Source organism: Solanum lycopersicum, chromosome 9 (genome assembly GCF_036512215.1).
Source record: "Solanum lycopersicum chromosome 9, SLM_r2.1".
Taxonomy (NCBI): Eukaryota; Viridiplantae; Streptophyta; class Magnoliopsida; order Solanales; family Solanaceae; genus Solanum; species Solanum lycopersicum.
In genome coordinates this window covers 62,354,725-62,380,288 of record NC_090808.1, presented here as the reverse complement: position 1 = coordinate 62,380,288, position 25,564 = coordinate 62,354,725, and the positions used below count along the sequence as shown (strand labels likewise).

General features: G+C 36.2%; 4 protein-coding genes across 4 annotated transcripts; 2 read left to right on the top strand and 2 right to left on the bottom strand.

Moving 5' to 3' along the window:
• Window positions 1-294: 294 nt before the first annotated feature.
• On the bottom strand, window positions 295-2,445 carry LOC101251721 (actin-depolymerizing factor). Its single transcript, XM_004247471.5, has 3 exons — window positions 2,261-2,445; window positions 1,373-1,638; window positions 295-593 (listed from the first exon to the last, which is right to left on the bottom strand). Exons 1-3 carry the CDS (start codon window positions 2,279-2,281, stop codon window positions 443-445), a joined length of 438 nt encoding a protein of 145 aa, XP_004247519.1. The 5' UTR covers window positions 2,282-2,445; the 3' UTR covers window positions 295-442.
• Window positions 2,446-3,324: 879 nt separating this feature from the next.
• On the bottom strand, window positions 3,325-7,370 carry LOC101252026 (uncharacterized). The gene is made up of 6 exons (XM_004247472.5): window positions 7,082-7,370; window positions 6,894-6,988; window positions 6,718-6,818; window positions 5,035-5,104; window positions 3,767-3,819; window positions 3,325-3,628 (listed from the first exon to the last, which is right to left on the bottom strand). Exons 1-6 carry the CDS (start codon window positions 7,092-7,094, stop codon window positions 3,526-3,528), a joined length of 435 nt encoding a protein of 144 aa, XP_004247520.1. The 5' UTR covers window positions 7,095-7,370; the 3' UTR covers window positions 3,325-3,525.
• Window positions 7,371-8,906: 1,536 nt separating this feature from the next.
• Window positions 8,907-15,299, top strand: LOC101252328 (pre-mRNA-splicing factor SLU7). Its single transcript, XM_004247473.5, has 10 exons — window positions 8,907-9,168; window positions 9,247-9,410; window positions 9,493-9,605; window positions 9,945-10,358; window positions 10,469-10,604; window positions 10,697-10,996; window positions 13,217-13,433; window positions 14,297-14,400; window positions 14,759-14,827; window positions 14,910-15,299. The coding sequence occupies exons 1-10, from the start codon at window positions 9,153-9,155 to the stop codon at window positions 14,985-14,987; spliced, it is 1,611 nt and encodes a 536-aa protein (XP_004247521.1). The 5' UTR covers window positions 8,907-9,152; the 3' UTR covers window positions 14,988-15,299.
• Window positions 15,300-20,144: 4,845 nt separating this feature from the next.
• On the top strand, window positions 20,145-22,184 carry LOC101252924 (11S globulin seed storage protein 2-like). Its single transcript, XM_004247475.4, has 3 exons — window positions 20,145-20,816; window positions 21,098-21,559; window positions 21,660-22,184. The coding sequence occupies exons 1-3, from the start codon at window positions 20,214-20,216 to the stop codon at window positions 22,038-22,040; spliced, it is 1,446 nt and encodes a 481-aa protein (XP_004247523.1). The 5' UTR covers window positions 20,145-20,213; the 3' UTR covers window positions 22,041-22,184.
• The last annotated feature ends 3,380 nt before the right edge of the window (window positions 22,185-25,564 follow it).

Sequence of the window (25,564 nt, the reverse complement as noted above, 5' to 3'; positions counted from 1 at the left end):
TATTTGTGATTCTGTGTAATTACTATTGCTACCAGAATTTTATATGTTTTGTGTCATGTGTACTCCATAATGGGATGCATTATAGAAGTTTCTAAAACTAGTATAACACTTCCTGTCTAAAAGTAACTCCCACTGATTGTCTTTTTCAACTCTTTATGATCTTAAAAAAAATGTTCATAATTAATTGAGCATTAGATGTTGATTCTAACGAAAGACATATTTATATTCATAATCCTTAGCTGAAATAGGATAAGAGAGGACAAATCATGAATTCTACACTTGTATAGTCCACAATTAGAAAATTGGCAACCACTGATATTATATTATTATGCAGGTTCCCAAGTGTTCAAACATCTGAGAAAAAAGCAAAACAAATACCAACACCATATACACTAACAAGCTAAATGCTTAGCTGGAAACATAGTGTTTATTGCAAGATGGCTCAGTGAGCACGGTCTTTCAGCACTTCAAGATCAACTTCTGTTGGATCAGTAGCCTGAATCTCATAATGAAAACCATCGAGCTCTCTTTTAAATGCGTCTTTAGAGGTGGCGTAAAGCATCTTTGCACGAATACGAGATGTTGCAGGAGACCTAAGGAAACAAAAGTAATGCACTGAGAATGTGAGAAGGAAAAAGTTTGAAGTGTTACTTATAGTTCTCTGAGATGCTGGACTTGCACATCAATCCCATTATACGTGCCATGAAATTGATTTTTCAACTAAAATGATATGTCGAAATCAAGCAAACGCATACAGAGGCAAAGGCAAAACAGTAGAAGCATTCTCAAAATTTTGCTTCCTAAAGACTAGCATTGGGAGTTTGCTACAGAGACCTGAGAATAAATGCATAATCTATTTTCGTAAAATGAGAGTAAGATGTGATTAAAAAATACAACCAAATTGATTTCTTTTTGCATTTGGAAGAGACAAACATTTTGACATTGAAAAGAAATCTCTCTGACAAATGATATACTAAAAAGTTATTTACCTGGTCATGAGGCAAAATGTTCTTTCGATGAAGAAGACAACGAAAGAACAGGACTAGTAAACTACATAGAAAATGCTTAACAATTGTGATTCAAGAAACAAGTTGTTTAGTCCTTAAATGATCAAGTCATACATAACAGGACATAAGGATCAAAAAATGTTCCTTTTACATCTCTATCTTTCAATGGGATGACAAATTTCTACCTTCTTCGTCCTTCACTTCCACGTCGTGGAAGGAAGCTACAGGAAAACCAAGCTGGTGTACAACTCGTCTAGTTTTTCAAGAAATGCTTGGGGCATTGGTGAAACCAGCAAATTAAAAAATCAAACAATAGTTGCAATCACACACAGATGAAAATATGCACAAGGAGGTGGGAGACTAACCAATGAACAAAGAATATCTTGCTCTTTTGGCAATTCTCAGAAGTCACAAAATCAAAGTCATACACCGCATATCGGCAATCATTTTCTGGCAAAGAAGCAGTAAAGTCATCAAAGGTTTCAGCAGGGCTGCCAGTTTTCTCAACAACAACCTCCTTTTTCTTTTCATCGATTTTGAAAATCACGTATCTATGAACTTTCTTCCTCTTCAACTCCAAGAATGCATTTTTGCCGTGATCAGCCACACCCATTCCAGAAGAAGCATTTGGCTGAAACTCAAGGAAAAAATCCAGTCCAGTGTCAATACTTCACATGAAAACAGAGATATAATTTGAGGGTTTCAAGTACACAATAATTTAGTGCTTCACTGAGTTCCGGTTTGGACATAGCTTTTTAAAGTTCTGTTTGGACATGGATTTTACTTGAAAAAAATTTGAAGTTTTGTGAGTGAAAGTCCCAAAAACTGGTTTACATTAGTCAAAAATATTTTAAGATCATATTTCCAAAATCTGATTACAATATTTCAAAAGCATACTCTCAAAATTTATGATCAAACCGTTAGCTAAGAAAACTAATATAACTTTTCAAATTGACATTTTTCTTTTTATTAAGCCAACTTAGATTTAAAGCGCCTGGACTATTCCATCGGATATCAGCTACTACCCAGGAGGAATAGCTAGAGACACCACCACATAACTCTGTTTCATTTTTATGTTCAATTATCCTAGTTGGAAGATGTACCCAGCCCTTATAACATGATAAGTTGGTTGTCATAATGATCAGATATTCCTAAGGGACTGCAACATAAATTCAAAATTAAAAAGTGAACATAACATACAAATTGATCAAAGACTTAGATGAACAAAACAAAATTAAAGATAGATAATATACCCCTCTGAATTTGAAAGACATGAGAAGAGCAAAATAAAAATTAAAATGAGCCTTGAGAGGAAGAAAAAAAGAGGAATATGAGTTGGTTGAATAGATTAGATAATAATTATACTACGATAAGAGAAGAAAAGAAAAGATACTGCCAAAATGAAGCAAATAGTATTTTTATTCTGGTTGTTTTGCATAATAGTAATTTTCTTTTATGTCTCTATCAAAAAATGGGATCCCCCAACAAACCTTCTCAACTCAGGGTCGGTGCGTTGATTGAACGCTACCCATACTTTTTGCGATGCCAAACGCCAATTTGACCATGCATTCCTTTTCAACATTATTGCCCTTTCCTCAATATTAATATTGTTTTTGACTAATGTTATCAAAATGGGATGAGTTAAAAAATGATATCAATTGATTTTTGGCTAGTCATAATGCAACTCACTGAACTCTTACTAAGTTATAATTATTGAAGTACTTAACAAAGAAATCTTTACTATAATGTTATATAACCTATCAAATAAAAAACTTATTTTTCTGAAAGTATTTTTTAACAAAAAATTCTTTCAACCTAGTTTTTAGATGGGCTAAATTCGGCAGGTCAAAATAAGCTAAACCAACACATAGAGCTAATTTTGTTATCCTTTTATCTTTGACAATAATGGTGTTAGATCAATCCATGTTGTCCAGTTTAAGCTGGTCAAAATTGTCTCCAGAATGATCACGTTAAATCATTGATCCATTGACACGTTCTCTGAAAAATCTAGTGTGGCAAGCTAAACACAAAAATTAAAATTGAAAGCGGGCTTCTTTATTTTTCAAATTTGCCTTAAAATGGCCTCAAAAGATTGCAAGTTTTTCAAGAGAAAAAAAGTCAAATGTCGAAGAGACTTACGGTCCACTGGGAAGAATATCATTCATGATTTACTTGTATTCTATACATAGCCATTGAAACGATTAAAAACTTACATTGCATTATGTTTTGCACATATTATAGATGCATCTGGAAGAACAATATATTTTCTTAGTGTCATGATGACACTCAAAAAGGAAAAACAAAACGTTCATTGATGTTGTGGTCAAAAACATATACTACTTACTATATATAATAGCAACAGAGAAAAATATGCACTGTGATACAATATCTTTTTAATCTGATGTCCGCCGATACTAAAGAAATACAATTCTAGGCCGCCAAATATATTTGTACATGTCAAAATCGACAATTTTATCATTCCAAAATCGACAAACCTACCGTTTCACCAGAGTCCAAATTACATTAGATCTGGATCATCTTCATAGTCATAGTCTGGTTCACTTGAATGCCTCATTCTCTTTGCATCTCTTGGACCTCCCCTGCCCTTCCTTTGTCTACCTCTGGAGAAACAGCCAACAAACAGGGTAGTCTATTGTATTAGAACTTGAAAAATCAATTGCCGATAAGAGAAAAAGTTGTGGAACTATCTATTTTACTCCTCCAACAAAAGTAGTTATAGGATAATATTCACAACTTACTGAACATTGGCAGATATGCCTCCACCATCCCGACCAAGAGCTTGTTCCTCAGCCTGAAAATATGCAAAAAATGCTACTTTCATGTTCTTTGAATTATGTAAGTAGCACTACAACTTCATGTTGGATGAAATATGCATTAAGGTGTCATTCCACGACCATCGTTCAACTCTGAAGTAGATGGGAACATGATAGACCATGGCAGGAGTTGCTTAATTATCTTTTTTACCTATGGTCTTTTTTGGATGGAGACTATCAAGGGGTTTACAAGGAGAGATTCCAGAAAGTGCAATTTAAGTTTCTACGCGAGGTTTCAGCACATTGTAATTTAAAGGATAGATGGAAGGCAATAATATACATGAGAACCAGCAACTACGTCACAACATCTTCCGAATGCAACCTGAGCTATTTCCAAGCAAAATTAACGTAAATATCATTTTGTTTAGTGCTCCATTTATTGGCAAAGCTTTGAGAACACTCAAAAGGTGGGGTTCTAATACAGATGGGAGCTTCTAGTTCAATGCTTGGTAATTGGCAGAGCCCTATCTGTTTCTTTTCCACTCTACTTATGTTTAACCCAGTCTTTTACAACCAAAAACAAGCTCAAACTGCCTTTACACCTTAACCACTGCTTACCCACTCAAATGGAACTTGTTCCCCTTAATCTACTTCTCTGGTGATTCATTTGGAAATTGAATCCTTCTCTACTACATTCCTTCCTTTTTCCATTTATTTGATGCTCTCTCTTTTTTTCCTATCCTTTTACAGGGTTCTAAAGGGAGAATTTCGCATTATAATTCAACAGAATGGGCTAAGATCTCTATCTTGAAACAGGACTATAAACCAAGAAGGTGGTCAAAGACGAGTGCTGACCAACTGAACACCTTGCTAGTGTTGCCCCCTTATCAAGAATTTTTAGCTTTAGTCAGCTTTAATAAATCTTCTTGACATTCATATTGGGCGCCCTAACTTGCCTCACAATCTCTAGACATTTAAAAGATGGAGACAGGACAGTAAATGGATTATAATGTATTAGCTATTGTACTATGTTCAGTATAAATCTTAACAAGAAACAAAGGGCACCATTGTACAACAGGGAACAGAGCATATGATCTTGCAAAATAACAGACATAAACTTAAGAGACAAACTAAATTTGCATGCCATGAACAGAAACTCTGATATGATTCCCAGTGTATAAGATCATAAGATATACATCCATCAACAGCATTCAAGTGTTTCCCCTTGCTGAGAAATACAGAAAAATACATACTGCCGGTGAGGTGACGGACGATAAAGAAAAGAGCCTATCTTCAGGTTGAAACTTCCTGGACCGTTTCAAGCTGCAAAATAATTAAAAAGAAAAAGGCTAATTTCAATAAATAAACATATAGGCGAACCTTAAGTTTAGGCCGGAAAATTGAAACCTAAAGAGAGTGATTGAGTAGATTTTTAAAATCATCATTATATTACCAGACCATTAATGGAATAAACTAATGATGATACTCTTCTATTTCTTAGGAACAGCAGTTTCAATAACATTTCTAACATCAAATAGATGTTTATTACTTTTACTATATGATATTCCCAAAACACTGAAGTAAATATGTGGTCTACATGTTCCTCCAAGTCCCCGACAACCACTAACCAACTCGCTTCTCCAACTCTTCTCGTAATAGTTATGTGAGTCAAAGTAAATAACAAAAAATAGGATGCAGGGAAGGATCCTTATATTAGTGGTGTCAATTTCAACTTGAATGCATTTCAGCTAATCCACTGGACAAACTGTCCAACCCACAACGTATTGCAAAGCATTCCGGCCAACCAAACAGGAGGATGGGCTCACACTAAGTGTTATAACTGCAATTCGAACCTGGGACCTCCCTTCACTACTAGTCCATCCCCTTGGATACAGGAATTATAATTTTACGAACAACTGAAACGCTTAATCACGTGGATCTATTCAGCACAATCAGCCCAACTAAAATGTCAACAACATTGGGTTTATACGAAAGTCTAAAAAGTTCTTCGGTACTCTCATCTTGTAGAATTTAGCTCCGTGATGAAAATGAATTGCAACTGTTGTTATTCACACACTTACAACGTGATTAATACTCTTCCATGCGTCTTCTTCGAAAAACAAAGGAGATAAGACAGAGAGGGGCAGCAGAACTAAGCCTTTAAAAAATGAGTCTCACAAGGTGAGACAATGACACAAAGCTAGCTCATTTACATCATTGATGAACTTTTACTGCCTTTGCGTAAATATACACAATTACATTTTACTAAGCAAAAGCAAAATGCCAAAAGTAATTTGGATGTATTCTACCTTCTTGCCCACATCCATCACAGAACATTGGCTATCAAAATCTTGTCCCGTACCAACCGTATGCTTTTAGTCTTTCCTATTATACACCTTCCATGAATGTGCAAGTAACTTAACCACTTGTAATTTGTGAACACAAATTTACTTGTCCATAGTATCATCATAATAAATTGCGATATAATTACTTACATCAACTTCAGCAAATTATGGGACTACATTATTCTCTTGACAGCAGAGGGTTTTCTTACTTCTTAAGAAGGAACAGAAAGTGGAGAGAGAATAGGCTTGTATCATCATAAATGCTAAATCAGCATGATTGTTAGTCTCCACTCTCGCCATTTCTCTTTGAAATCCTTACCTCCAAACATACCACACTAGGAAAGCAATCCACTCAAGAAGCACTAGAGTACATCAAGACCTACATCCATTTCTCAAAACCAAGTCATCAACAATATACAATTATATGCATTGCTTTATCCTAAAAAACAAGGTCAAATGAAACAACTAAGCTTAATTCGGCACTAGTTAGGGTCAGGTAAATAAATTCTATGCATGCATTCATCATTCTGCTCTATTCAGACGCAACTCATTGCAATATCACAGCCACCCTAGGTCTCATTTAAAACTTACAAGCTGGTACTCTTGGAGGAAGATAAAAACCCTTCAAACCCTTTTAGTACATTTCCACATTGGCTAGGATCCTGTAGGTAAATAGTCTCCATGTCATAAACCTGCAAGTCAGTTAGAATTTCAGGGAATCAATGTTGAAACCAAACATAAAACACAAACCCCAGAAATTTGTTGACCTGTTTTTCGAGGTTCCGTAGATCTTCGTGAAGTTTAGCTCTTTTTGACAAGAGAGTAGCGAGCACTGCCGAGGGATTGGAGGATGTTCGTTGCCCTAAAATGGATTACGTGACAGACATAGTTGAACATATTTGTTAAGCAAAAATTAGGAAGAAAGAAGACAAATAGGGTTGAACCGAGGGTTTACCTTCGGCTTCCATTGAAATTTTGTGGGAGATGAAGAAACTGTTTATATAGGTTTCTGATAGCAACGCTGGCAGCTTCTGAATCCTTCCGATCTTGGGACAAAAAGGAGTTTTTTTTCTCGACGTTGACGTTTCGGCCGTTCAGATGGTAGTAATTTTTTTCCAATAAAATAAAATAATTTTTTTTTGTTGTTTAGCTGTTGAAATAACACACTTTCTAAAAATATGTAATATTAAATATTAATAGAATTATATATTATATTATTGGGAATATTGATTCATTTCTTTAACGATATGTTAGGGTTAGTAATTGTGGAACCATATGGTGCTCGTTGAGTTAGAAAAGGTATGCAATAAAGTATTAAGGAAGGTTTATGGAGATGTTCGGAGTTGAGAGGTTTATATATAGCTAATGTTAGAGTTATTAAAGATATGTGCAATGGAGTAAAAATTGGAGTTAGAACAGTGAAAACAGTCTCGAAAAACTTTCTAGTTAAAATGTGGTTACACCATGAATTTGCTTTTTATTCAACTTTTATTTGTCTCGACGATAGACGATTTGACATGATACATGTAAGGGGAAGTCTCATTGGTATTGGCATGACATAGTATTTAATGAATATACACACGACAAAATTAATGATAAACAAGAGGTTTGGAGACGTAATCTAAAGTATTAAGGTTTCACGATGAGAGAGACCAAATTGAGCACGTGGAGTACAAGGTCAGTGACACTTTGTTTGAGACAGATGTAAAAGTGACGGTGTCAAAGCAAGGAAACTTCAAGTATGAACAATCCAACAAAAATTGATGATAAGGTCATATATTGAATTAAAGCAGTGTGTGTGAAATGGAGAATTGTACATATAATGTCTTATTTGATGAGAAAGTGTAATTGAAACTTAACGATAAGTTTTATAGAATGATTCTATACCAACGATATTGTATGAGAGAGTATTGATCAGAAGATGAAAACAAAAGTGAAAATATAAATATACAAATATAGCAAAGAAACAAGATTAGAAACTAAATAAAAAATGATTTTCGTAATAAATAAAATGTGAGAAATAATATTAAAATGTTATTATATGCATGTGAGGAAGATTAGCATAGATGCCCTGATAGAAGTGCAAAAAGTATATAGTGTTAAGATTCAAAAAGAGATGGGGTTAATATTGAAAAATCATATTTTTCTACAATCAGCTGTATATAAAATGTAGTCAGCAAATAAGTATTTTTGGATACCTTCCTGTTATTTTTATGTAGTTGATAAATAAATTAACGAGAATAAGTATGTGTAATCAAATGTTTACGATTACTATAGTTAAATTACAATGTAAATAAGAGACATGTAAAGAAATTTAAACATATTTAGTCGAAATACTAAATATATTGAAATACATTAAATTATCGATTTAATATATATATATATATATATATATATATATATATATATATATATCACGACCTATCTTTATCTAATCACGCGATTCAGCCTTTTAATTTTGTATAATTCTCACGTTTATATAATTTAAAATGTTGTGTAATATAATTTGTATAACATTTTTATAAGTCGAAAGTTGAATAATATAATTTGAATATATACTTTGTCTTCTGAATTCTGATGTTTATAATTGTATAAATTCGCTATTTTGAATGTATGCAAAAATAATTGAATCATATAAATATATCTGTAAATTATACAAACCTTCGAATTATATAAATTTATGAATTATACAATGAGATAGTTTAAACTATAGCTACATCCGTAAATGTGTAAACTATAGTTATGACCTATAAAGAATAATTAAATTTATCATAGTGGCTATTTGTGGAAGTTTAAAAAAAAGAAAGTGCCATTTTTTTCAATTCCAGCGTTCAACTACAGGCCCAGCAAAACGGGCCGGGTCGGTCCACACCGCCTCCACCAACTAAACCAGACGGTAGCCGTAGAACCGCCATCTGCCCAAAAGTATAAATGTATTTCCGACTCGAATTCTAATTGCCGGCCGGAGAGTATTATATTTCTAGGGTTTCGTCAATCCAAATATTTTTTGGTTTACAGAAGTAATTATGGCTACCGCATCAGGTGTGCAGTTATTTTAGACCTAGCTTGTAATTTTGTGTTCGATTCATTCGTTATTTTTATAAATGTTTGGAATTTCAGGTGCATTTAAATCTAGGGAGGATCACAGGAAACAGTTGGAATTGGAAGAAGCAAGAAAGGCTGGTCTTGCTCCGGCTGAGTTGGACGAAGATGGAAAAGAGATTAATCCTCATATTCCTCAGTATATGTCTTCCGCTCCTTGGTACCTTAATGCAGAAAGACCAGTATGTATCTCTTCTTTATTTTGGGGCTTTATGGTTTTCATGCTCAAAATTTGACCTTTTTCAATTGTTTCGGTGTTTGCAGAGTTTGAAACATCAAAGGAACTGGAAATCAGACCCTAATTACACAAAATCATGGTATGACAGAGGTGCGAAGATATATCAGGCTGACAAGTATAGGAAGGGTGCATGTGAAAAGTATGTGTGTTTCCTTGCTTCTTTGGGTGTTTAAGTTTGTGTGTTTCTGTCTGTGGCATATGCTTAATTTCATTTGTCATTCATTGGCACTTAGTAGCTCATCTTGCTTGCTTTGGAGTTCAAAAGAAATCCAACTATGAAGACATTTTACTTTGGAAATTTAAATTTTGAACTTGTATGCTTGCTGCCTTCCTTAAATGTCTTGGTTCATGTGATAAGCCATTTTCTTATAAGTTCCATATGGATTTCATTAGATGCCTTGGTTCAAGTGATTAGCCATTTTCATGAAGGTTATTCAAGGAATCCTGAAAGATGAATGTACATTTGTTTTTTGTGCAGCTGTGGAGCAATGTCCCATGACACTAGGTCATGTATGGAAAGGCCACGCAAACTGGGAGCAAAATGGACAGGGAAACACATTGCTCCTGATGAGAAGATAGAGCAGTTTGAGCTGGACTATGATGGTAAAAGGGATCGTTGGAATGGTTATGATGCTGCTTCTTATGCCCACGTCATTGAACGATATGAAGCAAGGGATGAAGCAAGAAGGAAATACCTCAAAGAGCAACAACTTAAAAAATTGGAAGAAAAAAATAACAAGGATGACAAAGAAGGAGGTGATAGTGACAATGAGGATTGTGAGGATGCTTTGAAGGTAGACGAAGCGAAGGTTGATGAAAGCAAGCAAATGGATTTTGCCAAAGTTGAGAAGCGTGTGCGGACCACTGGTGGTGGTAGCACAGGGACTGTTAGGTAAGTTTTTCTTAATATCTTTTCTGGGTCATTATGGTGGTTAGGTTGTTGGAATTTTTCGAATATTGTGGTTGAATGCTATGCTCTATTGATGCATCTTTCATGACCAGGAACCTGCGTATTCGGGAGGATACGGCTAAATATCTTCTCAATCTTGATGTAAATTCAGCACACTATGATCCCAAAACACGGTCCATGCGTGAAGATCCTCTTCCTGATATGGACCCGAACGAAAAGTTCTATGCTGTAAGTGCTCCTAATCAAAAATGGGATTTTACTCTCTCTCTATCTTTTGTTATATTTATGTTTATTAACTCATTGGTCGTTTTTCTGTTTAGGGCGATAACCAAAACAGAGTTAGTGGTCAAGCATTGGAGTTCAAGCAGCTTAATATTCATGCCTGGGAGGCTTTTGATAAGGGTCATGATGTTCATATGCAAGCAGCTCCATCCCAGGCAGAATTGCTCTACAAAAATTTTAAGATTAACAAGGAGAAATTGAAGGTGCAAACTAAGGATGATGTCATGGAGAAGTATGGCAATGCAGCTAGTGAGGACACACTTCCAAGAGAACTCCTACTGGGTCAAAGTGAGAAAGAGGTTGAATATGATCGTGCTGGTAGGATTGTGAAGGGACAGGTAACTGTTTACTTAATAGCTGCCTAAAATTGATTGGAGTACTATTCAAGTTTAGGTTTTTCTTGGGGGGTTTGCGGGGGGGGGGGGGGGTAATATCTGTTGATATATTTCTATTTTTTTTAATCATTATTTGTTAAATAGATAAACACACTTTTTGTCTCAAAAAAGAAAGTGAAAAATTCTTGAGTATGTTGTCTAAATATTTGTTTGTGCCGGTGTTGGATTAGTTATATAACCAACCTAACTTGCTTGGGATTGAGGCATAGTTATAGTTTTGTATTAAATTGAGTGTCATGGATGGTTAAAGTTATAGTTGTCTGTACTTTCTCATCCCTTGGAGCAATTCTATGGGGGAGACTAGGTACTTCAAAATATTTGCATAGAACACTGATTCTTTTCGAGGATCTATTTCAGTGAAGCAATAACCTCTGTATATATTGATCAGGCTATATCATGATTCAAGTCTAGCATGAAGCATCTCCGTCTTTGAAGTTAGCCAATATATCCAAAATATAATTGCAATCTTAATACTTTTAACTGCTCTACTGTAATTTAAGATCTTTTGTTGATGCTATATCATTCCTTTGATTTTTAAGGAAAGGAACGTGTGTTCATCTAAAAACAAATGTTTCACCGAAGGGAGTTGGAATTCGGAAAGAAAGAAAAATACAAAATATTCTCCCATTGCCTCTTCTAGGGCAGCGTAACTAATTGGGGATTCAAAACTTCCCTTATCTGAATGAGGTTTTTCGAATATTTCTAATTATGTATATACATATTAATAATATCTTAACTTGTAATTAGAGTTTGTTTCTGTTGTTTTTGAACATATAAATTACAATATTTTCTTTGATGTAAGTTTGAACCAAAAGATAGATTGGTTGATCCTCGTCGAACCTCGTCAATCTTTCTGGGAGGGACGGTGTAGATTATACATGTATTTTTGGTGACAGTAGTGGACTACTACCATTCAAAGGCTGGATCAAGATAGTATGTCATAAGAATATAAAATTAACCTCTTTCAAAATCATGTCCTAAATAGACATCTATTCAGTTGCTGCTGCCCCTGATGTATATAGTGGTAAATCAAATTTTAAAGCTGCTTTTCAGTTGTCTGTAATAATCACAACAAAAATGACGCCTAAATTTTGAACTAGTTGGGGTTGGCTGAATGGATTCTCTACGTCATGCTGCTCTACTGGACATAGTTTACTCATTCACTGACCATCATCACCACTTCCCTCTGAAGGTGTGTAACTGTCGAATTGAAAGGGAAGACTAGAAATGAAGTGAATGGAAGAGGGATAGCATGAAGGTTTATATATATATACTGTAAAAGAAAAATTCTAAAACTAGATTCTTTTGTATTTAGCTTGTATGGTCTAGAACTAAGCTCCACCACTGACTGGAATGGGGAAGAAAAGAGAGAGAGAGAGAGAGAGAGAGAGGAGTTTTCAAGCGAAGATTTAAAAAAAAACATGTACACTAGGTTGAAGTGGTGTTTTTGACTACTAACATAATGGTAAAATTAAGTCTGTTAGGTGTCGTTTGGTTTGAAGACAAGTTATGTGGGGACTAATTATCTTATAAGTTATGATGAGATTTAATTTTTATTGGTTGTTTGGTTTGTCAAATATGCTTGGCATAATTTTTTAGAATAAGTTGTTTGGTTACAAAAATGCCCTCTTAAGAATAAGTTTGTTTATAAAAGAGGGTTTAAGGGGTACTTCTGTTATTTAACATCTTTACCTGGGATACGTTATTCCGTGATTATTGTTTCACCCACAAGTAGTGATAACTTATCCCAGTCATAATTATTGATCCTGGGATAGTTTTTCCAACACTTCGTTATCAAATAATGAATTTAGGGGTACTAAAAACTTATCCCGAGATTATTTTCTTTATCCATCACACCAAATGACCCCTTAAGGTCTCAATTTTCCTTTTACATAAGGATAAACAATTAACTTGGATTTATTGAAGGCAATATTTTTTGATGTGCCATTTATTGTCTGAGAGAGATGATAGTTGTTCCTACTTATGGAACGGGGTTCGGAGTTCTTAGCTTGTTCAGTCTATTTGTCAAGTTCTATGTTTTCTTTTGTGCATAAATGACGAAGAATTATTTGTATTCGAATAGATGGAAGGGAGTGTGCAGTCAAATATTTCCGTCATACTTGTTTGTTTCTATTGCCTAATTCAGTAACTTGGTATCTGCAGGAGATGTCACTTCCTAGAAGCAAATATGAAGAGGATGTTTACATCAATAACCACACCACTGTTTGGGGTTCATGGTGGAAAGATCACCAATGGGGTTATAAGTGCTGCAAACAAACAATCAGAAATAGCTATTGTACTGGTGCTGCTGGAATTGAAGCAGCAGAAGCCTCTGCTGGTCTTATGAAAGCCAACATTGCTCGTAAGGAGGCTGCTGAAGGTATATTGAAACTGCTGACATGTCTCGAAATTATCATACACCGCTTCCATAACAATCTTACTGTCATAATTCAATGTAGTTTGCTTTAAGATCTTATACCTGCTAATTTTAAGCTCACAACCTTCTGCTGAGTAGTCAGAAAGTAATTGTTTTCCGTACATGTTGTTGGAAGTTGTACTTCAACTCTTGCATTAGTGGTTTTGTCAGTACCTGTCATTGTTTTACGGATCAAATAAGTAATTTCCATTGTTTGCACGCCCTATAGAACTAGAATTGTCTCTTTTTTTGAAAAAAATGAAGTAATAGATTTTATAGGTGCATCAAGAAAATGCAATGAGTACAGATGATAGTAAGTACAAAGGAGAATTTGCTAGCTCCATTACATGAGGTTCTATGCTAGAGATATGTAGCGTAGAACTAGAATGTCTTGGATTTGGTGATGGTAAGGTTTTCTTGGATTTAGAAGAAAAATGATCCTTTTGGTGTTTAGAAGAAGAATGATGGATCAGTTTATCGGTAAACATATTCATGATCAGGATAGAGCATATGGACCTTTGGACCTTTTTTAGCTTTCTGTTGAAGTGGTAAGCATGAACTCTAGGGTTTTAGTGATTACAAACATAACGTCTACATTTCGAGACCATCTACTTAGCTTTGAATTTTTAGTGGATAGCTCCTTGGTTTCTGCTTGAATTAGCAGTCAGTTTAAACTTCATCTTATTTAATGTAAGAGTTGGCCAGCAGAGCTGCTGAGAGGATTGTTTCATTGAAGACCATATCAAGCACAATCAAAGCACATTTTTGGCAACTGTTTCTTCAGTAATTGATAACATTGTTTTTCTTTTTCTCAATATCTGATCCAGATACACATGTGCCTGTCGAGGAGAAGAGGCAAGCTACTTGGGGGACTGAAGTACCGGAAGATCTGATACTAGACCAGAAAAAGCTCACTGAAGCTATAAAGAAGGTATGCATATAAACCTATGCATGGTGCTACCTCCGTTTTTGAACTTCATGCTAATATGAATTTTGTCAGTGTATTTCCTGCTTCAAGTAATTTATTTTTTAGGAGGGAATAGTTGGTGAGGGTAGAGTTTTGGGGGTTGATGCGTGGAGATATCCAACACCACCACCAAAGAAAAAAGGAGAGAGACGCTTAGAGGAGGTGGGGAGAGATGTTTCATAGGGGACTGCCAGAGGTTGGGGTTGGGAACACTGATAACCTGACTGGATCCGTTCTTTTGACAGCTATGTCGATTCTCAGTTGTCTCTATAGCTTCTGTTTTTCTGATGTTCTGATCAAATTTATTTTGCTTTTTGAACAGGAAGAGGAGAGGAGACGAGAAGAGAAAGATGAACGGAAGAGGAAATATAATGTTAAATATAATGATGAGGTACATCTATGTCTCCATTTTGTCTTTCTGATGGTGGTTGTCTTCTTCTTCATGGTCTTTCTAACAACATTTATCTGTACAGGTTACACCTGAAGAAATGGAGGCATATAGGATGAAGCGGGTTCACCAAGATGATCCAATGAAGGACTTCCTTCACTGAATCGTAGATATGGCCAAATTGTTCACCTCTTAGGGAAAACATCAGTTGGGACCATGTGCCAGTCTTAGGTGAAATTGGGTATGATATTTTCTTTGTCGAAAATTGTATTGTGATGAAGAGTCTGTGTTGGGATTGCTTGAGATCTATTTCTTCTTTGATTTAGTACCTTAAAGTTGTATACAACTGCATGACACACTCTTTAAGAACATATGTACAATAAGATACCTAAGAATTGGGAAGCATCTATGTACGTGTAATGTGCTGTATTCACCGGTTTGTGGTTGTAATTCAGGCAAAGCCTGTTTGTTTGAAGTTCTTTCTCTGGTTCTGTATTACTGTTTGCCTTCTTTCAGCGTTTGTGTGTCTTCAGCTTTGTGAATGTGACAGATTACTAATGCATTGGCTCATTGAATAAAAAATTCTGTTGTTCCATTCAACGATCAAAATTGATTTTTTTTGGGTTATGTACATTGTGAAATGAGTGGATCAATGATCAATTCATCCTTAAACATGAAGGATGTATGTAATATTTTCCCTCCACTCGCGTTCAAGAGAGTATCGTACATCGAAAGGGGCTACACCTCGCCAAATTTCCAACACAAATATTTCATTCATCTCTTGCTTATTTTGGTGATCACTAAAGCAAGTAGTTTAGGCCATTTAATTTTTTTGTTTGCTCTTGATTACTCATAAGTTTACTGATGTCAAATGGGTAAGTTGGAGCTGAAATTGAGTAGATTAAAACAGGTGGGTTATTGGCTTGTTTAAAAGTTATTTGGGTTTGAAAACTGAAACGAATCGAGCTTAAAATGAGATTATGACTTATCCATTCCAATTCTAATTATTAAGTTTTTGTTTCTTTGTTTCGTACTTTTAAATTTTTTAAAGTACCTAAAAATATTTTGATAAAACTTTGTCATTGATCATTTTGAGCTATAACTTAGCCCATTTTTCAATAGACTGAACCGGATAAATAAAAAAGAACAAGCCACAACATTTAAATGACTTAGCTGAGTTGTATTTAGGCTAATTTTTAATTTGTCTGCACTCAAATGTATAAAAGAAAAAACTAGATTTGTATATAGTGGACAAATTTTATTCAATGCTGACAAAAACTACAAAAAAAAAAGAAAAAGAAAAAAAAACAACAAAAAACCCATACTACAATCGCTGGATCAACATATTCTCTTGACGCAGCATGTCTGCACGAAATTTAGCTATGAACTCTTCTGCTCTTTCATTAATACAATGCAATTGTGGAGATGCCAATGTCAACGATTCCCACATCTCATCATTCGTTACACTACTACTACTACTACTACTTTCCCCTTCATGGATTATCTCACCTTGTTCGGTTTCCGTTATGCAAACTTGTTTATGCTCCTTCTTCTTTGTCGTAATCATACTAGTTTGGCCAAAGTTGTTCTTCACCACAGAATCAGATATATTCTCAATGAAAAGTTGATCTATATATACTGGTGCTGATTTCTTGTGAAATTTCAGAGTAGGTCTGAATTTCGACTTGTATTTGAACTTATTGTTTGAACGTTTAGTTTTGAATTGAACTCGAAAGACAAGAGACGGGGCTAGTTTCTTGATGCATAAAGGATTTGGATTCTTGGCTTTCTTAATGACTTTGGATCTATTGAGTACTTTGTGGAAATTGATTTGTAATTTGGTGGAAAAAAACTTCCACATTTTTTGAGTTGGAAGGAGTACTCTACGCAAGTTTAAGCAATACATGGTGATTGAATTTGAAACAATGCAAATTCAGTTATGAATAAGGGGAGAAATATAACAAAAGGCTGAGATATAAGATATATAAATAGTACTAGTAGTAGTAGACTAGTAGTTATAGTCATTGGTGTAATAATATAAATTCACTGGCTTAAATTTTACGCTATAGTTTAGTGCAAAAAGAGGACAAAAATTAGGTAGTTTAAAGAATGCGTTTCTTTTCAGCAGACTTATGTCCATTTTGTTTTCTATTTCTTAAAAACAGTTTTGCTTCATAGATGCTCCAGGCTGTAAAGACATCTTGTATAACTCTTTTATTCTTTTCTTTGAGGGTAAGATTAGAGTCGGATCTAAAGTTTTTTAATTATTAAAAAGAAAAAAAATTTGAAATATATTTAAATTTTGATCGAAATTACTGTAATGATATCAAACTTTGGAAATGACCTTTTATCTCTTACACTATTTAATAGTGTATCTTAAAGGTATATATGTGCCCACATAGACATAAAAAATATTGCATAACTTTAACTAGTAATGTAACCACGTGGACAATATATATCTTTAAAATATACTATTAAATAGTGCAAGGGTAAAAGGTTCTTCATAAAGTTTGGTATCGTAACAACAATTTTGACTAAAGTTGAAATATTTTTCAGACTCTTTTCCCTTATTAAAAAGGAATACCCACTTGATATATTTTTACGAAAGCGAGTTCTTCGTCTCAATGACTATCACACATGCATATAACTTGGTCTAGTAGACAGTGGTGGAGGCATAAATTTCACTTATGTATCTAACTATCTATATATACAAATATATACATATGATTTTGTACTTAAGTAGACAATAATAATATTGTTTCAAACTACTTTCACAGTCAATAACTCATATCTCAAAAATTAACTTAAAGACAAAAGAATTGACCAAACTTTATAAGGAGATATCTCATTAATCACCAATACTGAACTTTTTAAATTCATTAACATATATCACTTTCGAATTGCTATTGTTTAGTCTCAATTGCCCCAAAAGTGGGAGATTTAGGCAATGATTCTAACCGTGTGTGGATATAGGAAATTCGTATCTACATTTCTTTTTTCCAACTTTTCCAAGATTGATCCATTTCTACATCTTCTGACTGTTTATTTTGTATTCATATTATCAATTGGCTCTGTACCATGCCTTGTATATGATATCTCTTAATTGACTCGATATTAATATTTGATATATATATCGTTGACTTATATATCACACATGATACGAGATATCTATTAATTGACTCAAATATCATGTCTGATACAAGTTCTATATTGATTTGCTCGCGTGCCTGGTATATGTGTGATTGTTTTCTGTATGTTGGTTCCGTGAGTGGACCTCTCTTCCCTACACCATCTATTTTCTATTTTTATTTTATGCCTTTGCCTTTATCCTGAGGCAACTAGCAAGATGCTTGGCTGCTAAGAGATCAAGTTGAATCAATGTCATCAGGCATAAGTTACTTGAAGAATCTACTAGTGGGACACTATTTTATTTTTTCAAATTCTGCACTAAAAAGTGATGTCGTGACCACTGATCATAAGTCAATTACAAATGTTCGAAAACAGTTTTTCGCTATTAACTTTACAAATTCCTTTGAGAAATAATGAATAATGGGGTAATATATTATATTATTTTTTGATTTTATTAAATTTAATGCTCTGAAAAATGTGGTAGATGATAAATACTTCCTCTAATCTTTAATTATTTGTCCATTTTTCTTTTAGTAGTTGTCTTTAATTATTTGTCCATTTTGACAAATCAAGAAAAGAATAAAACCCTCAATTAATTACTTTGAAAAGATAAAATTTCATGAAAATCTTAAAGTTTTAATCTATCCACTTCATAATTAATAGGGATAAGATGATAAACTAACTATGTTAATAAATTATTTTCTTAATAAGTGTGTCACTTTAAAAGTAGACAAGTAATTAGGGACAAAAGGGTTAATATTTAATAGCAACTTAACAATGATAAAATAGACACAAAAGATTAATTATCTCTTTGTTTTTTAATGTGTACAAATATATTGAACAACTATTTTTGGTATAATAAACAACTATTGTTAAACGGACAGAATATTACTTTCACTTTTAGTAACATTTCCATTGTTATGTTAAAAAAGTGACCGTGCTTTATAAGTTTTTGTTTGGACTTAATTCAAGATATACCAGGATGATTAGGTGTGATTTGCTTAGTAGGAAAAAAAAAAAGACGACCTCAAGGCCCCATTTATACAAAACAAATCAATTCCTATATTTTTCAATTTTCGAAGCTTCTTAGTCTATTTTTTTAAGAGCGAATTGATCAACTTGCATTTATTAAGTATACGATTGAATTATACAAAATTAAGCTAATATTCAGTCCTGATTAGTTTCATCTCTAATAAAGTGTGTTAAGTTTAAGAAGATTCTTAACTATTAACACAAAGAAAAAAGTGTGAGAGAGAAAAGAGAAGGACTATTGGCCCCGATGAGGCTACTAACAATATATGTACCATAATTCAGACATTGACCGTTAAATTTTAAAACTTTAATAGCGAATTTGGACAGGAAACCTATAAGTTGTTTGAAACAAACTTAAAACATTCATAAACTCTTAAACTTGTCGGTAAATTTCAATTAGACACTTGAACAATGACTTGCTCCTATTGAGCACCTCAATGCATATGGTAAAATATTCCTATTACACTTTCAATCCGAATATTTATCAAATGGTAAACTCTAGGCATGTTTTCAAAGATGTACTAGATGATTAAATTAATCCTATAAAATGTGTCATCTCTTTTAATTACGCACTCCAACCTCATTGGAATATACTTGATGTTAAGATCAACCTCAGTTGAAATATACCTAGTGTTTTACAACTTATCGAGATTGATCTAATTAATATGGATAACTTATCTACGTAACCTACATTTGAGAATATACCAAAAAAACATACATATCCAATTTGAACATGAAATATCTAAAAGAAATACTCCTATTCAACAATAATTTGAGGCCCAAATTTGTATGCTTATTTATGGATCCATTGGAGCCCAACCCAAATATTACTGCTTCCCCCAGTATTTTGAACTCAAACAGCCTGAGTGCTAGTATCAGAAAACAATGAATTAATCAAAAACAGAAGAGCTTAGACAAGTGGTATATGCAAAGACTGAAGGTGTAAGCAAACCAGCTCAACACTTCAACACGTATAGTTTCATGCAAATTAAACCAACACATCTTTGATTCCTTTAAACAGCCATTGCAAGGTGTCATTTATGTTCACCATGCAGAAAAAAACAGTTTCACCATGCAGAAGAAAACAGGTTAATGCCACACGGCAATCATGCTTGTTCCTCTCAAACACTATAAAAACAGAGGCCTCTGTTTCTCCAAATCTCATCTCATCTTTGTATTTTTTATATTATATAATCAATTAGTAATAAACAATAAAAACTCCTTAGCCATGGCGGTCTCTACTAGGGTCTTGTTAGCTTTACTCTTCTCTGCTTTTCTCTTATCTGCAGCAAATGCATATAGACAATATCCGTTTCAGCAGGGTCAGCACGGTCAGAGAAGCATTCCTCTGACTCAAGCTCAACAATGCCGCTTACAGAGGCTTACTGGAAGCCAGCCCTCTCAGCGCATTGAGTCAGAGGGCGGGTACACTGAGGTGTGGGATGAGAATGAGGAGCAATTCCAGTGTGTTGGAGTTGCTCCTATGAGGAATGTTATTCGTCAAAATTCTCTCTCTTTGCCTAATTTTCATCCCATGCCTCGCTTGGTTTATATCGAGCAAGGCAGGGGATTGATTAGTGTGATTAACCCTGGTTGTGCCGAGACTTTCCAGTCTCAGACCTTCCAGGCTGGCCGAATGGCAGGTGAAGAGAGGGGTGAACGCCGCGGAAACGACCAGCACCAGAAGGTCCACCGCATTCGCCAAGGCGACGTTGTGGCAATTCCAGCTGGTGCTGCTCATTGGTGCTACAACGACGGTGAGGAAGAGCTAGTAGCCGTCTCCATTAACGATCTCAACCATCGGTCCAACCAGCTTGATCAGAACTTCAGGGTAAATTCTATTCCTATTAAAGATATATAGAATGTATACCAAATCCTACTTGATCTTTAAATACGTCAGATGAAAAAGTTAAATTACCACTTCTTTTGGTAATCTGATGAAATTTTTATGCATGCAATTTCATAACGATTATACTTAAAAAGAAATTACAGGCAATTGGTAACTAGATCTTGCTAGTTAACCTACACAAATCAATGTACTCATGTTAACTTCGTATTCTTTCATAACTCGATGTACTTATTGGTCGACTGTACTATTTGTGTGGATTTTAGGCATTCTACTTGGCCGGTGGAGTACAAGAAACTAGTGGAAGGCAAATTGGTGTAGGAAAGCAAAGCACACAGAAGTTCCAGAACATTTTCCGTGCTTTTAACACAGAACTGATGGCAGAGGCCTTCAACATCCCCGTAGAGATTGTTAGGAGGATGCAAGAAGAACAGAACGAACGTGGACTAATTGTTAATGTCAGGGAAGGAATGAGCATGATTAGGGCTGATGAAGAAGAAGAGGAATTCGAAGGGCGATCACAACGAGGACAGCGATGGTGGGCAGAAGTAACTGGAAATGGCTTGGAAGAAAACATTTGCACAATGAAAATCCGCACCAACATGGATACTCAAAGACGAGCTGATATCTACTCAAGGCAAGCTGGCAAAATTAAGCATGTTAATAGCCAAAATTTTCCCATCCTTAGAGACATGGACATGAGTGCCTCTAAAGGAACCCTATATCCGGTAATTCAGTCAGTGTTATTTCTAAATTGATCAAAAATAAAAAAAAAATAATTCTTCTAGTACTATTGACTTGGAAATGATTAAAATTGGTGGATTGCAGAACGCACTGATGAGCCCTCACTGGTCAGTGAATGGACACAGCGTGATCTACGTGCAAAGAGGAGATGCACAAGTGCAGGTAGTAGACCACACCGGGCAACAAGTGATGAATGACAGGGTAAATCAAGGAGAAATGTTTGTAGTCCCTCAGTACTATGCCTCAACAGTGAAAGCAGGGCAAAATGGATTTGAATTCGCGGTGTTTAGGACAAGCAGTCAACCAATGAACAGCCAACTTGCAGGTTACACATCAGTGATTAGAGCAATGCCAATTGAGGTCCTCACAAACGCGTACCAGATATCGCCAAATGAAGCACAACGTTTGAAAATGAACAGAGGAGGAGAAAGCTTCCTGCTATCTCCCCAGAGAAGGTCATTCTAAAATGGCTTTAATGTGTAATAATCCCACCTTGGCTATCGCCTAGTAGTACAAGTTTCTAGTCTTTGTTTTTAGGCAAAGATGAAGCAAGAGCGACTTGTATTTAGGAGCAAATAATGTAACGAATAAAGCTCCTGCCTTTTTGTACCTAAATCTCATCCAAGATGTTAATTCTCTCTGTGCAAAATTTCTGAGTAAACGGGAAGGATATATTTTAAACATATAAACCAAATCATCAATTAACAAGGATAATCAATCTCAACTCAATAAAATGAAATGAGATTAAACTCGGAGAACAATGGATAAAGTTTAAAATTTCTATAAACCAAGAATTATCTCTTAAGCTCAGAGTTTTATTTCATCACATTACTCACACAATTTTTGTTGTTATTGTGATTTTGTTCCAAGAGATTATAGTTCTATCCTGATATTGATGAGTGCTTTAGAAATTTGTTACATTTTCATAGAAGTGGCACTACTCCTCAGTCATGTTAGCTCTTTGAAAATCTATTATTTACTAAAAAAATTCATTATCTTTTTATATGATCGACTTTGTACCTCTCGTCAATCGAAATATCAATCCAATCTAAAAAGTTGTATGATAATGAATTAAGAGTTCATATAATTCAGACTCACTTTTCTATTTAATAAAAAATAAAATGTCTTTTAGTGTTAAATACTCAGTAGTGATTATATTAAGATGATTTAGTATAAAAAAAAAGAAAGTATATATATTAAAATATTTTTAAATTGTGCTAATTAATAATAATATAGTCCAACAATATTGCAGTTAGTAATTTAGTTTAAAAAAAGAAAAAAATATATAATTACAGGGCTTTTATAATTGAATCCTTAAAAATTTCTCTCATTTGAATTGATTACAAAAGAGTCTCCTTTTTCCTTCTCTCTCAATATTGTGATACATCACTCACCTTTATCAAATACATTACAACTTTGTTTGTGCATATTTTTAAATTGGAGAAAATACATCAAATTTAGGAATTTACTTTAACATTGTTTGTGCATAGTTTTAAATTGGAGAAATTACATCAAATTTAGGAATTTACTTTAACACTTAAACTACATGTGCAATCAAATATCCCCTTAACATCTTTGAAGTGAATTAAATACAACACTAAGAGTAGAATACCACTTTCATCTGCCATATCATTACCACGTAAGCACGACGCCACAGCCATGTCAGTACCGCATCATTAATTTTTAATCTTTTTTTTTTGCTTATTTACACTTTTTTTCTAAATATTTTTAAAAATTCATTACACTAATCAATTAATTTGAAATGCATTTTAAATTCAAAATTTCCCCACCTTCTCCCACTGTTTCATTTCTTTTTTGATTTTCACCATTTTCAGCCTTCATTGATTTCTTTTTTTTCTCCCGATCATTTTCGGCCTTCAATTGTCGTTTCTTATTCAACATTTATTATTTTTTTAAAAAAAACATACCTTTTTTTCTTTTTCGAACCTTCTCGTACAAATCTGTCATCTGACAATGATATTTTCTCAAAATATTTTTTTCTTAACAACTCAAATGAAAAATGAAGATTGTATAAGAAAGTTGATAGACCTACGTTTTTTGCATGGGTCTCTTAAAATTAAAGAAATTTACATTCAATAATATGAATTAGGTGTTGGGTTCTGTGGATTAATGAATGGTTAGTGAAATAAGAGATGACCTTGAAGGAAGAATGACCAATGTAGAAGAAGAAAGACATAAGAAGCGTTTTAATAGGGAAGAAAACATTTGGGAAAAACGCAAAATAAAAAGATTATTTGTGTTTTTTTTTAAAATTGAACCCCACAAATTTCATTTTCTTTTAAAAAAGAAAATTCACATTTTTTTAAAAATTTAACTTATTAAAAAATTAAAAATTATTAATTATATATTCGTCAGTAAAAAATGTCATGACTTTCGGCCCCGAGTTACCCCCCTCCTAGAGGCTCTCAGCCCCGAGTTACCCCCCCCCTTAACTCCCCTCCACAAGGCTCTCGGCCCCCTCTTGAGGCTCTCGCCCCCCCATAAGGCTCTCGGGGCTCTCGAGGCTCTTGAGGCTCCGAGGCTCTCGAGGCCCCTTCCCCCCAGCCCCCCTCTTGAGGCTCTTGGCCCCCCTTGAGGCTCTCGGCCCCTCTTGAGGCTCTCTACCCCCCTTGATGCTTCGAGGCTCCACCTACCCCTCCCTCCCAACCCCCCCTCGAGGCTCTCGGCCCTAAGGTACACCCTATGAACCCAAACCCCCCAACCCCCCCTCGAGGCTCTCGGCCCCGAGGTACCCCCCTTCCTCGAGGCTCTCAGCCTCGAGGTACCCCCTCGAGGCTCTCGGCCCCGAGGTGACCCCCAACCCCCCCACTCTAGAGGTACCCCCCTCACCTCCCCTCGAGGATCTCGGCCACGAGGTACCCCCTTACCCCCCCTCCCCCCACATTCCTTAAGGCTCTCGAGGCTCTCGGCCCCGAGGTACCCCCCAACCCCCCCTCGAGGTCCTCGAGATACGCTTCCCCCTTCGAGGCTCTCAGCCCAGAGGTAACCCCCCTCGCGACTCTTGGCCTCGAGGTACCCCCCCTTGAGGCTTTCGGCCCTAAGGTACCCCCCCTCGAGGCTATCGAGGCTCTCGGCCCCGAGGTACCCCCTAACCCTTCCCCATCGAGGCTCTCGGCCTAGAGGTACCCCCTTCCCTCAAAGATCTCAAGGCTCTCGGCCTCGAGGCATCCTCCCTCCCTCGAGGCTCTCGGCCCCGAGGTACCCCCCTCCCTCGAGACTCTTGGCCCCGAGGTTCCCCACTCGAGGATCTCGGCCCCGAGGTTCCCTCCCTCGAGTCTCTCGGCCCCGAGGTACCCCCCCACACCAACCCAACCTCTCCCTCGAGGCTCTCGGCCCAGAGGTACCCCCTCCCTCGAAGCTCTTGGCCTCGAGGTACCCCTCTCCCTCGAGGCTCTCAGCCCCGAGGTACCCCCTTCCCTCGAGGCTCTCGACCCTGAGGTACCCCCCCTTGAGGCTCTCGGCACTGAATTACCTCCCCCTTGAGGCTCACGACCCCGAGGAACCCATACCAAAGCCCCCTCCCTCGAGGCTATCGGTCCCGAGGTACCCCCTCTCCTCCCCCTCCATCGAGGCTCTAGGCCAAGAGGTACCCCCCCTCAAGGATCTCGAGGCCCCGAGGTACACCCCCTCTAACCCCTCCTCGAGGCTCTCGGCCCCGAGGTACCCCCCAACCCCCCTCCCCTAACCCCCTTCTCGAGGCTCTCGGCCTCGAGGTACCCCTCAAACTCCCCCTCCCTCGAGGCTCTCCGCCCCGAGGTACCTCTCGCCCCCTCCCCGAGGCTCTCGACCCCGAGGAACCCCCCCAATAACCCCCCTCTTCCCTCGAGGCTCTCGGCCCTGAGATAACCCCCCAACCCCCCTCGAGGCTTTCGGCCCCGAGGTACCCCCCAACCCCCCTCCTCGAGGCTCTCGTCCCCGAGGTACCCCCAACCCCACTCCTCGAGGCTCTCGTCCCCGAGGTACCAATC

Excerpts from the sequence above, each read along its gene's own strand:
- LOC101251721 (XM_004247471.5), bottom strand. The coding sequence starts at position 2,281 with ATGTCTTTCAAATTCAGAGGG. Across the intron at positions 1,639-2,260 it reads TGTCTTTCAAATTCAGAGGG|CCAAATGCTTCTTCTGGAAT; the intron begins GTATATTATCTA and ends CTTGAGTTTCAG. Across the intron at positions 594-1,372 it reads AAGATATTCTTTGTTCATTG|GTCTCCTGCAACATCTCGTA; the intron begins GTTAGTCTCCCA and ends TTGTTTCCTTAG.
- LOC101252924 (XM_004247475.4), top strand. The coding sequence starts at position 20,214 with ATGGCGGTCTCTACTAGGGTCTTGTTAGCTTTACTCTTCTCTGCTTTT. Across the intron at positions 20,817-21,097 it reads AGCTTGATCAGAACTTCAGG|GCATTCTACTTGGCCGGTGG; the intron begins GTAAATTCTATT and ends TGTGGATTTTAG. Across the intron at positions 21,560-21,659 it reads CTAAAGGAACCCTATATCCG|AACGCACTGATGAGCCCTCA; the intron begins GTAATTCAGTCA and ends GGTGGATTGCAG.
- LOC101252026 (XM_004247472.5), bottom strand. Across the intron at positions 6,819-6,893 it reads TACGGAACCTCGAAAAACAG|GTTTATGACATGGAGACTAT; the intron begins GTCAACAAATTT and ends ACTGACTTGCAG. Across the intron at positions 5,105-6,717 it reads TCCTCCAAGAGTACCAGCTT|CTTGAAACGGTCCAGGAAGT; the intron begins GTAAGTTTTAAA and ends ATTATTTTGCAG.
- LOC101252328 (XM_004247473.5), top strand. Across the intron at positions 10,359-10,468 it reads GGTAGCACAGGGACTGTTAG|GAACCTGCGTATTCGGGAGG; the intron begins GTAAGTTTTTCT and ends TTTCATGACCAG. Across the intron at positions 14,401-14,758 it reads TCACTGAAGCTATAAAGAAG|GAAGAGGAGAGGAGACGAGA; the intron begins GTATGCATATAA and ends CTTTTTGAACAG.